The 14,491-nt window shown below is 40.2% G+C and overlaps 1 protein-coding gene across 1 annotated transcript in view; it reads right to left on the minus strand.

Moving 5' to 3' along the window:
- Positions 1 to 12,247: 12,247 nt before the first annotated feature.
- Positions 12,248 to 14,491, minus strand: part of LOC134399626 (transmembrane protease serine 7-like) — a 32,915-nt gene continuing 30,671 nt past the window's right edge. Inside the window, exon 18 of the mRNA XM_063127710.1 lies at positions 12,248 to 12,418. Within this exon, the coding sequence (XP_062983780.1) occupies positions 12,248 to 12,418 (171 nt within the window). The remainder of the gene's footprint in view (positions 12,419 to 14,491) is intronic.

Genomic DNA, 14,491 nt, shown 5'->3' on the forward strand with positions numbered 1-14,491 from the left:
TTTTGTAAACTGCCCAGAGAGCTTTGGCTATGGGGCGGTATACAAATGCAAATAATAATAATAATAATAATAATAATAATAATAATAATAATAACAATAATAATAATAATAATATACTTTTGTCTGTCCTGAATCTCCCACCACTCATCTTCGTTGGATGAGCCTGGGTACTATTGTCATGAGAAAGAGAGAGAAACCTTCCCCCATTCACATTCTCCACACCATGCACAGTGTTTTTCACCTCTCTCGTGTTTAAACAAACCCTTATGCATCTTTTCTTCTCAACTAAAAAGACCCAAGCATTAGTATACGGCATAGTACTGCACACAAGGAGACAGGAGGAGATCATTCTTACCTGATTTCAATGTCACATCATAGTCCATAGAATCTGAAACTAAAAATGATTAGTAGTCATCAACATTAGTATTTATATTCACACATATGAATTTTTGAAACTTCTAAAGAATATAAAATGTCATGTTACCAAAAAGCTCCATGGTAATAATATCAAAATCCTCATCTGCAGAAAATGTTGCAGCAGCAGTGCTATTAGCAGTTGGGAGTATCCTTTTACTGTTGATTAGCTTTTGCTTTGCCAAAGACAGATTTTTAATGGGGAAATCAATATCTTGAGGGGCCCAAAATGTGCTCCAGTAGTAAGCTCGAAGGCCATTTTCCCCTTCACTGGAGAAAGATGACAAAACAAGATTCAACTGTAGCATCAGAATTAATTGGAAATCATACAGTCGTTTGTTTGGGTAATCACAGAAGTGATTACTTGTATGTGCCAACCTGTGGACATTGGCATATGTAATTGTTCACACAACTGTTCTGAAAGAAATTTCAGGAAATTGGCGGGGGGGGGGGAATTTAATCCTCCCTTCTCAGTGCACAGTGGTCCTTATCCAAACCCAGGCCACACATGCCTACACTAGAATAAAGAAAAGCCAAACACTCAGCTACATGCTACGCGATTAGCGTAACATGTCGTTTGACTCTAAGAATGTACTCATGCATGCTAGACTCCATATGATATGGTGTAGTGTACGGACTAAGACATGATAAGCTGAGAAAGCCACATCTCTCATTCCCCCATGGAGTTTATTTATTTATTTATTGCATTTTTATACCACCCAATAGCTGAAGCACACTGGGCGGTTCACAAAAATTAAAACCATTCAAAGTATAAAAGAAACAGTATAAAAACATGATATAAAATACAATATAAAAGCACAACCAGGATAAAATCAGCAGCAGTGCAGAAATACAAATTTAAATACACATTTAAAACAGCGAAGTTAAAATTAAATTTACAGACTGTTAAAATACTGAGAGAATAAAAAAAATTATATAACCTTACAGTACCGAGTGTTGCAAGGTACAGAGAGAACGTGCGCAAAGTGCTTTGAACAGTTTAAAGTGCCATAAAAATGCTTAATATTATTATATTCTGTTATGTGACAGATCACCCTGTGGGCTAGTTTGCATGACCAAACAAGCAGCTATGGCTTAAATAAGCCATGGTGGCTTGTTTAAAACTGTGGTGTGTCCCACTATGTACTATAGAATCATAGATTAGTAGAGTTGGAAGAGGCCTATAAGGCCATTGAGTCCAAGCCCCCGCTCAAAGCCGGAATCCACCTTAAAGCATACCTGACAGATGGTTGTCCAGCTGCCTCTTGAATGCTTCTAGTGTGGGACTGGGACAGCCCATAACCTCCCTAGGTAATTGGTTCCATTATCGTACTGCTCTAAAAGTCAGGGAGTTTTTCCTGATGTCCAGGCGGGATCTGGCTTCCTGTAACTTGAGCCTGGGATGATGGAGAAGAGATCTTGGCCTCCTCTGTGTGACAACCCTTCAAGTATTTCAAGAGTGCTACCATGTCTCCCTTCAATCTTCTCTTCTCCAGGCTAAACATCCCCAGTTCTTTCACTCTCTCCTCATAGCGCTTTGTTTCCAGACTCCTGATCATCCTCATTGCCCTCATCTGAACCCCCTCCAGCTTGTCTGCATCCTTCTTAACGTGTAGTGCCCAGAACTGGACACAATACTCAAGATGAGGTCTAACCAGTGCTGAATAGAGGGGAAGCCACATCACACTGTTGGTTCATATTCAGCTTGTGATGTACAACAATTCCAATATCCTTCTAGCTTGTAGTATTGCTGAGCCAAGTATCCCCCATCTTGTAACTGTGCATTTGGCCTCTTTTTTCTAGATGTAGAACTTGGCATTTATCTCTATTAAATTTCATTTTGTTGTTTTCAGCCCAACACTTCAGCCTATCAAGATCACTTTGAAGTTTGTTTCTGTTTTCCAGGGTATTAGCTATCCCACCCAATTTTGTACCAGGTGCCATTAGCCTAATTACTTGCCCAGGCACAGCTAGTAGTGTCACCTGTACCCAGACAGCATAGCTTGCTTGAGGGGAAAACAACCTTCAAATAACCCAACAACATGCCATGGGTTATTTGAGGGTTATTTTCCCCTCAAACAAACCATGCTGCCAGAGTTTGGATGACATCATAAGCCAAGCCTGATCCAGTGATTTGGGTAATGGCATCACCCATTTAAACAAGTTTGGTTTGATTGTGTGAACAAGGTCTGATTGTGTGAACAATTTCACCATTTTGAAATTATTTTCTAAGCCATACTTCAATTACATGCATTTCCTCCTCTTCTGTTGTGGAAATTTACTGCAGTGTATAGAAAACAAGAACTGTAAATGCTTTCAGACAGCTCATATGTCTTAAATGCTTTGGTATTAATTTAGGGTACAATCCTATGCATGCTTAGACACACACAAAATGTCCTACAAATTTCGACATTCTCCAGCCAGCCATGTAGGGCTTTTTGTATGTGTAAACATGCATAGGAATATACCCTTATGCAGTCTGCATTAAGTTTGATATTCTTCATAAAGGCAATATTGTCTTTTCTCTGATTACCCTAATCCAAGACAATTAGACAAACTCCCCATCCTAACATAAGAACATTAGAAGAACCATGCTGGATCAAACTATCCAGTACAGCATTCTATTCACACAGTTTACCAGCTGCCAGTGGAAAAGCTTACTTGGGGGGAATCTGCACATCGTACCGAGACCGCTTCTAAGCGACCCCAGTGCGGCCCCAAAGCTATCGTGTAACTTGCCTGGAGAAGAGACGAGGAAGAAGCGTCCTTGCCGCCGGTGGTGGCGCCACCGGCGCCACCCAACTCCCTCCTCGCCGGCCAGCGAGGAGAGCTCGGCTGAAGAAGGCGGAGTGGAGAGCGGAAGAAGCTCTCCACCCCGCCTTCTTCCCCCGAGCTCTCCGAGCCGGCCGGCGAGGAGGGAGTTGGGTGGCGGTGGCGGCAAGAACGCTTCTTCCTTGTCTCTTCTCCAGGCAAGTTACACGATCGTTTTCGGGGTGTACTGGGGGAGGATAGAAGCGCCCTGAGAACGACGTGCGGGTTCCCCCTTGGAAATGTCCCACTGATTTCAATGGAATAAAGTTTAAAACTAAATCAGTCTGATCTAGCCCTAGTTAATTGTGATGCAGCTAATTGAAATCAATGGAAGAAATCACTTACAATCAATTGTCCTATTGGTTTCAGTGGAACCTAATTAAGGCCAGTAAAGTAAGTGGATGTTGTATGAGAGAAAGGCCTAGTTCAGGTGACACAATAATTACCGGGGGAAGGGGGGGAGGCAACCGTCCCTTATGTTGATTATTGTGTCATGTGGGGAGGACACACAACAGACACACAACACACAGTACATTGTTTTGTCGATTTAAACAACGGGGAAGAACAACGAGGTGCTCCGTTGCTTATCTGGAGACCCGTTGATTAAAATTCCGTGTGGCAAGTTCTGTTATGAAATCTCCGCCGTTGAGTGCACTATTCTAGCAGATCATAGAGTTCTCTAGCAGGAGTGACTGAAAGCACCCTGGTCGCTCCTGTACAGCTGGCAGAACTTTAAATGCATGATGGGATAGGGCTGGGAGGACTGAGGAAAGATGGCGGGAGGAGCATGAGCAGCCCAGAAGAACACCAGAACTTTCAGCCACGCGATGGGGGGAGGGGCAACTTGTCATGTGGGGAGTACCAAAAAAATAACAGTCAAGTTGACTCTTCCCCCCTCCGTTGCCTAATATGTCATCTGAACCAGGCCAAAGTTTCTGCTTGCACCATCCACTGAATGCTCACCGCACAGGGATGAGGGCGGCTGCCACAACGTATACACATTCACTTACTCAGTTTGGATTGTCTGCAAAAGGGCTCATGATTCACTTTAACGGAATTAGGTGGGTATATTTAGGATTGTGACCCAAGCTTAGCCGGAAATGAAACCAGAATTTTCCTGATAAAATCCGTTCCTCTGTTTCATGCTATTATCTTATGATTCTTGGGAACATGAATAGAAAACTCATCAAAAGCTAACAGACAATAATGTATTTGTGCAATGAAAGAACATAGTAGAAAATGGCTTACCTAAATGCAGTGATAACAGATTTCAAGTAATAATTCCCTAAGATGGAAGACCCATATAATTCTGCAAACTGATAGTTAAACAATTAGAAAGCTAAATACAAAGAACAAAAAAAAATCTGTTAAGTTTTTGATGTAAATATATAATCTTTGATGTGCTATGCAATAAGAAATTACTTTGCTGTAGCTTGTTGTTTTATACCTAGCACAAATAAAGACTAGTCAGTAATTTGGATAAAGAATCACACACATTTCAACATGAAAAGCTTTATAACTTTTTACAAGGTAGCATAATAGCAATTCTGCAGAGGTTGCTGAAAAACATAACTCACTATGAATTTAGACTACTTAAGATCAATGTCACTTCTGGCTTCTAATCAGGTCATAGGCAACTCATGTCATTCATGCACAAAGCAGCTTTGAGATCCACGACTAATTCAGTTGGAAATGCAAGGTAACAGAGAGGTGCTTTGTATCCCAAGTCTTCTGTTAGCACGGACCCAGAAAAGTGTATTGATCTCATAAATAGAGTAAACTTGGGAGAGAAGCGCAAGAAAGCAAGCATTGTTGGGCTAAAAGAAGGGTGGGTGCTTTTTTTGTAAGGGGTGGGGGTTTGCTTTAAATAGAGTCTGATAATGCAAACATCCACACAAGGAAGAAGATAACATAGCGTGATGCGTAAAGCAGAAGAAGTTACAACACTGCTAATCTTAACACCACGTGAAACCAGAGAGCAATCTAATTCAGGATGGCTCAAAATATTTTGTAGAAGCATAGCCATGTTAGTCTGTTGCAGCAAAAGCAACAAAGGGTTTTGTGGCATGGTATTATTATGGCATAAAAATTTGTAAACTAGAGTCCACTTCATCGATGCATGAAGTGTTATCCTAAATTGGTGCGTATGTGTGTGTGTGCGCGCATGTCTGCATGTAAGTAATTCTGTACACACATACACACAGTTGCTGTGTATTGTAAGTAGTGAAAATAGAGGGAAGAAATTACATAAAGTATAGACAGTGCCAATTATGTTAAAACTTAAATATTAAAAGGGATACGTGTGTGTGTGTGTGTGTGTGTGTGTGTGTGTAAAATCACTGACCATTCACAAATGCTGATAGTAACACAAATATCCTGTGAAACTGATCCCTAAAGCAGAGTATCAAGGTGGCACACTTGCCCAGTGGTAAAAATTTAAATTTAAATAATGGGCCATTTTCTGCCTGAAGCATGCTGCCTTGCTATGCCTAAGGCCAGTGCTGGTAATAGGTTCCCAAAATGTCTTTAATTTTCATCAAGCCAGCACTCTGCTCTTTTGTATTGATACTTACATCAAGGAATGTAAAAACTAGCAAAGCAGTATAACCTCCCACAAAATTCCTCAACAATACATCAACATTCTAATTCCTCCAACAGCATATCCCATTTGCAGGAACTATTAAATGAATTTTCAACCATTCTATGTTCCATAGTCGAACTTACATAATTCTGGACAGCTTCAGCTTGCAACATAAATGTATGTGACTTGGGATGCATTAGATCACTTGTGTAGGTCAGGTTAGGAATTTCTACACTTCCACCAATATAGATGAAAGAAAATGCAGGAGCTGAAAGAGCAGGATTCCACATTAGCAAGCAAATAAAGAAAAGCAAATTATCAGTGCTGAAAACGGATTGATTAAAAACACATCAGCTTAAATGTATTATCAGAAATACATTTTCTTTTCTTTAAAAAAAGATATTTTCCCTCATTAATATACAATATCTGACCAAAATCAGCCTTCCATTACAAACTTCCATAGCCCATATATGTACCATTGTTTTTAAAGTTAGTGTTTACTATTGACTTATTTGTTTTGTTCAAGTCTCAGATATTTTGTATGAATTCAGAGGTACATAGATTTAACAAATACAATAAAATATAAAATTCACAATTTCATTAAAACATGATATCGTGGGTGGCAATATTTACTGTTCCAAAAGAAATGCACTTTCAGTCAGTGCAAATGAAGCTAAAACAATCAAATGAATCTACTTGCTATTAAGATATGTGGATAATATTCTCTAGAGATCAAGAAGCACTATATAAAGATTTACTTATCTACACAATGTAAATGTTTACTTTCTTATGGTGATTTATGTTTGTGTGTATGGTTTCTTTCTAACAATTTCAAAAAGGGTTCAAGGGAAATTCTTAACAAATGATCAATGCATCTAATTTTATAGATTGTGGGCAAAGTGTAGGATTCTTCCTCTGTGCAGATCCAAAGTTCTGTGCACAAAGTCCCCCTGCTCCCACTGCAATCCCATTTCTCATTATAGCAAGCCAGTTCCAATAAGGAATAAGAACATAAGAAGAGCCATGCTGGATCAGACTGAGGGACCATCTAATCAAGCACTCTCTTCAAACAGTGGCCAACCAGTTCTCAACAAGGGACCCACAAGCAAGACACAGTGCAGCAGCACCCTCCCACCCATGTTCCCCAGCAGGAAAGCTATATCAGCTCCTAGTTTCCTTTTGCTGGATTTGGACTAATGAGTTTAAAGTGGAAATGTTAATGATATTTTGGCATTAAGTTCTCATAGTTACACCAAGACAAATTATTGGATGTTGTTATCAACACCTGTGATGAACATTCTATATTATTGGAATTCTGGAATAGTCCCACCCACCCCCAATTTTTTTTTTTAACCTTAGTGTTTATCTACTTGAAAGAAAATCAATGCAGCTTTTACATGCTTGCTGAAATTATACTGCAATTTTTTTTAATAATGTCACTTACATAATGTAAAGTATAGGACCAATACAATTATAGTGACAGTCAAGGAAATCATAGGTAACATTTCTAAAAGACATCTTTTCCAGAAACGCACACTCATTTTTTTGCCCAGAGAATGTTTTAAACATGTATTATCTTCCTGTGAAATCTGACTGTGGTGAAGAGACAGACCCTGTGAAAGAATGAAAGAAAACAAGGGAAGAAATTAGCAAATCACATAACACAAAGTGATTCTGTCTTGACTCAGCAGACATCACATTTATTATCACATTATTCATGAGCAATTTCCAAACAAAAGTATGTACACTAGGAAATTGAAATACAATTTCTTACCGGTCCAGAATGAAAGTGTGAATCACTAGGAGTAGGAATGCTGTATATAATAGAGAGGCGCCTGGAAGGGAAAGACCTCATCATAATGCTTCCTCGGTTTGTTCTGTACAATTCTAAATATCAGGATCTTGAAAGGAAGTAGAACTTCTTTATTAGTAGGATTAAGTTTAAAAAGAAGTGCTTCTCCCCCTTATTGTTGTCCTTGATTCTTCTTTGCTATGCACCTGAACAGCCTTCTGACTACTAGCAGTCTGGGTAGTAGGAGGAAAGGAAAATAAGCCATCCTTGCTGTAACTCTTTCTTTTCCAAAGTGGACAGATACAACCAGGTAGCCACAAAGAGAGACCTTCTCCTTGAAAAATGCATCAGGGAATCAAACTTGCAGCTATTCAAGCAAAAACTCTGGAAATATTAGGAAACAGATGTTAGTTATGATGTGCGTGTGGAAAACAGTACATGGACACAGGTTTATTAAAAACAGGGAGGGGAGGATAAAGGTTGAAATGAGCAGCACTGAGATATGCTGAATAAAAATCAAAGTGACTTATTGATCCTTTAAAATGCTTAGGTCCTGGCAGCAAAACTAATTAAACTAAAAGCAATGACAATCAAAAATGCAGAAGGATTTTGTTAAAGTGTTGTTATAGCTAAGAGACACATTTTAAAAGTCTGAAAACCTTGCACTGATAACAGAAGTAACATTTTCTCCCACAACCTCAATCCTTCTGCCAGGCAATACCATCTACTCTTGAGTCGCCCAAATGCCCACTCCACTGCATTCCGGGCTCTTCTGAGGCAGATATTGAAATGTGCTTGCTGAGGTGTTATTGCTCATCCATGAGGCTTTATTAGCCAGGCGTGGATAGGATATGCACCCTCAGCCACTATGATTTGGGGGTATTTGCACCCCACCCAGTGTCACTGTAGGGTGCCTGGGTACAAAAGCACCAGCATCTATCGTTTCACAGAGTATGGAGTTCTGGAAGATGTAGGCATCATTTTTTCCACTCCAGTCAATCTCCACATTAATCCTCTGTGGTCAGTTGTTCCCTGCAGCACCATTGAGAAGAAATATTTTCTGTTTGTGAAGTCAATGCCTTTTCCTATAGGAGAAAGTATGGACACATGTATACCATCACAAGTGCCTATGCAATGAGGAAGCGCAGCACCCCGAAGCCATACATGATCTGTTTAATGATAAAAACAACATTACAGAAACATTAATACATCCCTTTTGGTGTCCTGGCCCATGCATGCGCAGATGCTATGTTTCAGGTTTAAATAAACTAACTTCCCACACATTCCTGATCTTGACAATATGACCAAAGAGATGGTGCTCCAGTGTAAGGCAACTTTCTATGAAGATCTCAGCAACTGTAGATCAGCCAATGCCAAACTGTTCTGCTGTTGTTCTGTAGAAGCTGTTGCTTGCCAGCTTCCAGATGGAGATGCTTGCTTCTCCACTGGGATCGGCCAGCACATTACATTTAAGTTTCTCTCGAGACAGGGATGCAGTTCTTCCAGAATTTTAAAAATAGTGTTTCTGCTCATTCTGGAGTTCTCAATCCATTGATCAACATCCCACTCCCACAGCACAAAATTCACCCACCAGTCCTTGCTACTTAGAGGAATTCAGAAACGGTAGAAAGCTGAAGAGAAATGTAGATAATGTGAGGAATTCTATAAGTTATATCTTTGGTGTTGTCATCCATGAATCAACGCTACATGCTGACACAAGAAACATTGCAATACTCATAGGTGCCATCTCCACTGAGCAGCAACAACTACCCCAAAGTGGTGATAAGCTTCAAGGACAGCCACATAGGAGTTACAAGCCAAGACAACAACATGAATATTAGAGAGGAGAGGAGACTCCATGGTTTATGACACAGTACACAGGCACTCATATGCCCTTTCTTCACTCCACTGCACCACAGGTAAATGCCCCCACATGCTGGTGCTCTTTTGCACTCATGTGCAGGCGCCATGGTTGCCCCCCACCCCCAAAAAGTAATTGTTACTATTATACTCCACAGACAGGTGTGACAGGGTGCAACAGAATATTTGGGCCAGCAGTCGCATGTGATCATGCTAGAGCCACCCACTTCTAGTGATACAAATGCAAGAGACACTCTTAAGGGTCACACATCCTGGTGGAATGGAAGTCATGAAGATGTGAAACAGCTATGTTACATGTGCCCTGTGGGGAATGACTGCACAAAAATGGGGAAAATGGGATCATGCTTACTTCTTTGCAAAATTGTTGTTGATGTAGACTAGGCTGGAATAAAGCATGGGATGAAACATTATCAGCATGGAAAGTGCTATACACAATGTCCCCCATTGGTAATCACAGCAGTACAATACTGTAATATATAACTGGTGTAGATTACCACTTGACTATGTATGAATTTACTCTGCAAGTGCAGCAAACAAGTAATCCCACTCTTAAGAAAGATATTATGGCACCATTCCAACAAAGTACAGTTGCCTAATTTTTTTCTGACTCCTCTCAGTCTCTCTCTGTCTCCGTCTCTGTCTGTCTCTCTCTCACACACACTTATATATGCTGTATAACTTGTATTTTCATTCTTTCAGCTCTAACTTAGGCTGCAGATGTTCCACAAGGATATTGGTGACAAAGAATTATAATGACTGAATTTATTTGTATCTTTAGTTATCTTGTTATTTTATTATGTACATTCTTCTTTGGTTGCCTTTTTAAACTTTATTTCAAAATAAAATAAAATTTCATGCCAAAAAAGAAGAAGAAAAAGAGCAAGTAACTTCCACACAATGATCAGGTTTGGATGACATGCTGCAGCTTGCCTTGGGTTATTTAACCCATGATGAGCCACAGCACTCATGGGCATCACGATGCATATCCAACCCCACTGTTGGCTTGTCGGGTCATGTGAACTTGGTGAGCGTGGATTATGCGAGGCTTAAACTACAAAGGCAAAAGACACCATAAGGGTCACATGTCCTGCTGGAATGGAAGTCATGAAGAAGTGCAACAGCTCTGTTACATGTGTCCTGTGGGGAACGACCGCACATGTGGGTGTGGGTGTGATGGGATCATGCTTATTCCTTTGCAAAATTGCTGTAGGTGTAGATTGATCCACAATCTCCCAAAATTTATCATGTGGGACAAACTAAGCATGATGCAGGAGGCCTGTTATTAATCTGTTTAATTTCTCTCATCCTCCTGAAATGCATCTGCAAATTCGGCCTGTGATTCGGAACAGATGGGAGGGAGACAACTTTATTGCATCTTCTCCCCTGTGGGGAAAAGCATTACTTGAAGAAGGCAATGTTGATCAGCAAAACAGTCTCTGAATGAATGGTTAAGTAACCATTTCCCCTGAGTTGCCCCCATACTGATCAAATTCACAGTATCTTCTGGCTGCATTTCAATTAAAAAAAATTGCTGGGGAGAGTAATCACTGGGTTGCTACATCATATTTTTCCAGAACAAAATTTAGAAGTGGAACACTACCTGAATAGGACAGCAACATTTGAATAATGTTTGCATATGCATTTATATTGATATGTGCATAGTTGAGATTATAGGTTCATAGTATAGCTAGAGTGACCAGATACAAAAGAGAGCAGGGCTCTTGCAGCTTTAACTGTTGTGATAAAGAGGTAATTTCACCAGGTGCTGCATGCATGCAAATGACAGCTGCTGAGATTCCCTTTTCTATAGAACTGTTAAAGATTCACGAGCCCTGTCCTTTCCATATGGTCACCCCAGTAACTTCACCTAACTAAATTTGCTAGTATGTGTGCCAGTTTTCATTTTCCAGTACTGGGCAGCATTCCAATCCTCAATGAGTTTACCTGTGTATAGGCATCCCTTTCCAAGCAGCATGTTAGAACTTCTACCTGAGCAATTTATTTTAAGTATGTCAGCTTGAAACTTGAACAACAAGCTGATGTGCCTACTCACAAGTTATTGTTGTTTAGTGTGTGACTAGCCTTCTGGAGTTCTTCATCCATATATATATAGGAAGTGCAACACTGAAAATTCATGTATATTTTTGTGCCCATTTTCCAAATATATGCATCAACTAGGCACACTTTAGAAATGTACACATGTTTCTCCCAGCGATTAAGTTGTGTTTGTGTGCATTTTTCAAAAGTGTGCATTTTTATGTGCATTTTTCAAATGTACACATTTTTGAACCCTGCTTGTTTGTTTGTTTGTTCCATGAATCACATCTCAAGCTTGGACGTATGTACAGATTTTGACTGCAGATGTCATTCGGGTCTGTCATCAGTTCCAGGAGATGCAAACTGGGTAAATTCTGGTCAAAAACAATCTGGAATGATTTTCTCACATATCCCTATTTGCAGTTTTATAAAATATTTTCTCCATATATTCCATGCAAACGATGATGAAAAATATGTCAAGTATTACGTTTTGAGTATTCTGGCGTCATCTGAGGAGGAGGAGGAAGATAGGATCTAAGATTCACCCCACCCTTAAGCCTCCATAAAACTATTCTTGTGTGTCTTTCACAGTGAGCACATGGCGATACCATCCATGCATCCATCCATACATACACAATGACAAATGGAAAACGCTATCAATAATTTAGTAAATATGGTTTTAATAAGGATGTTTCAGAGTAGTCTCTGCTTCAAGTGTAACCACTGCTAAATTAAAAAACTGAAGGCACGTATTTGTGTATCCATGTAGCAAAATTTGACACCCTTGTGTATACTCCAGGGAAATTGGGTCTTCCGCAACCATAGCCCCAGCTAACAATTCCTGTCAAAAACCACTTTCCATCACCTTTGCTTCGACATGATAGGGGTCCTCCAGAATCTCCCTAAAAAGACATTATTTTAACAAGTCAACATGTTTTGAAGTTTTAAAACATTTCTGATACTCCTGTTGACATCATTGTTGTTGATATTTTTAATGTTGTTGTTGTTTTAAAAAAGTTCCCAAGTATTGAAAGAAACAATTTAAACTTCAGATCTGTTAAACAACAAGAAGGGGGGGAAATCACTGTACATTCAGGGCCAAACTAGATTTGATGTTAATTGCAAGAATGCAATTAATGTGCATCTTTTTGTTATGTTAATAGTAGCCTCATGGAGATCTCAGCAACATCAGAACCACTGGAGAATTGAATCTGCTCTCCACCTATGTTTTTGACCAATAAATAAATAAATCCCACCCACCTGCATTACACATTGGGAGGGAAGCCTCTATTGACACCAAGGGAGACTTCCCCCAATGCAAATAGCAATTGGAGAGTCAGTTTTTATCAGGATCATGGCCAGGTAGAGGACATTTATACTCCCCACCCACTGTGATTCCAATGCTGCATGGCCGTCTCCATGGCCCCTATCTGCATACAAAATACATGCCCTACTAACTTCGCACAACGAACTTCATGTCCCTAAGATCAGAGTCACCACATAGCTCCTGTGTCTATTTATTTACATTTTTTATCTGTCCAGTTTTCTTGGGTGAATTACAAAGCTAACAACAACAACACAACCAGCACAGGAAAACTACAATGTAAAACAGAGCTGTAAAATCTAAAATCTAAAATCTAAAGTGCCTGGAAGTAGAGAAAAGTTTTTGCCTGGTGCTGAAAAGATAACAATGTAGCTGTGAGGTGAGTCTCCTTGGGGAGGGCATACCAGAGGTTGGATGCCACAACTGAGAAGGCCCTTTTTCTTGTAACTAGGGTGGCCAGGTGTCCTGCTTTACAGAGGACAGTCCTCTATTTTGGGGAGCTGGCAGAGGACAGTCCTCTATTTGAAGGGTCCTCTGTTTGATGGGCTGCCCAGTTCAAATCTGGGTTTAGATCCACAAGAGAGAAATTCAGAAGCCTTAATATTACCCATCAACAGTTAGCAGCTTGATGGAAGTCAAAGCAGATACACAGGTCACTGAGTCAGTGTTCTCCACTTTGGCAAGATGCGTTGTATTTCTATTTAAATAATAGTTATTTCTAAATTTGCACCTATGCATATAAATTGACATATGCAAATGTTATGCAAATTGGTATCCTCTTTTGTCCTCTTTTTTGGCAATACATAAGTGGCCACCCTACTTGTAGCCCTCCCCCTAGCTTCTTTAGGCAGGGGCACCTCTAACAATAACTCATTAGGTGCATATTTTCTGTTCTTTGTATCTCTACCATAGGGGGGAAAGTTCAACTGTAGGTATCGGATTGTCATTGGTGCAAATATAGGAACTCTTCCAGAAAACAAACTGTTGATCCTAATTCAGATAAATCCTAGCCAAAGGGCAGCAGGGAAAGTGGTAGCCTGAGGTTGATGAAGGTTACACAAAACCAAGTCAACAAAAGGATCAGCTGAGCAGGAGAAAACAGTAATTGGAGCTCTGCTGCAACTTTGGCTTTATGGTTATCCCAGGCAATCCTTTGACCTAAGGATTATCCCAGGCAAATGGAGGAGTCGTCCCTGCCTGCTCCCAGGATCCCCTGTATGTCATTTGGGTCTAGCCATGGCCTTAAGTTCAGAACTTTCTCCAATGCAATTGAAACGGTTGGCGTTATAGTTGCAGGGTCACAATCAACATCCATCTTGGGAATGACCATTCCTGTATTTACTGCAACCTCTGATTGATGACAGGAGTTACAGGACAGCACCAGGTTGGGGGAGGCTGGTAGACGATGCAGATGGGGATTCCCATGATTGAATGCGCCTCCATGCAGTATAATAAAATGTTAAAGCCCCAGACACAGAAAACTAGCATATCAGGGGAAAAGCTAGGCTAGAATCTTTCTCCCTGACATCTAGGTTTTCTATGTGCAGGGATATATTTTTTAAAAGATACTCAGGGAACAGTCAGTCATGTGAGTCTTTGCCTGCAACCTGAACTGATATAATTCAAGGCACAAATTTACCACTTCCTCTGC

The sequence above is a fragment of the Elgaria multicarinata genome, chromosome 5, assembly GCF_023053635.1.
Source record: "Elgaria multicarinata webbii isolate HBS135686 ecotype San Diego chromosome 5, rElgMul1.1.pri, whole genome shotgun sequence".
Classification (NCBI taxonomy): Eukaryota; Metazoa; Chordata; class Lepidosauria; order Squamata; family Anguidae; genus Elgaria; species Elgaria multicarinata.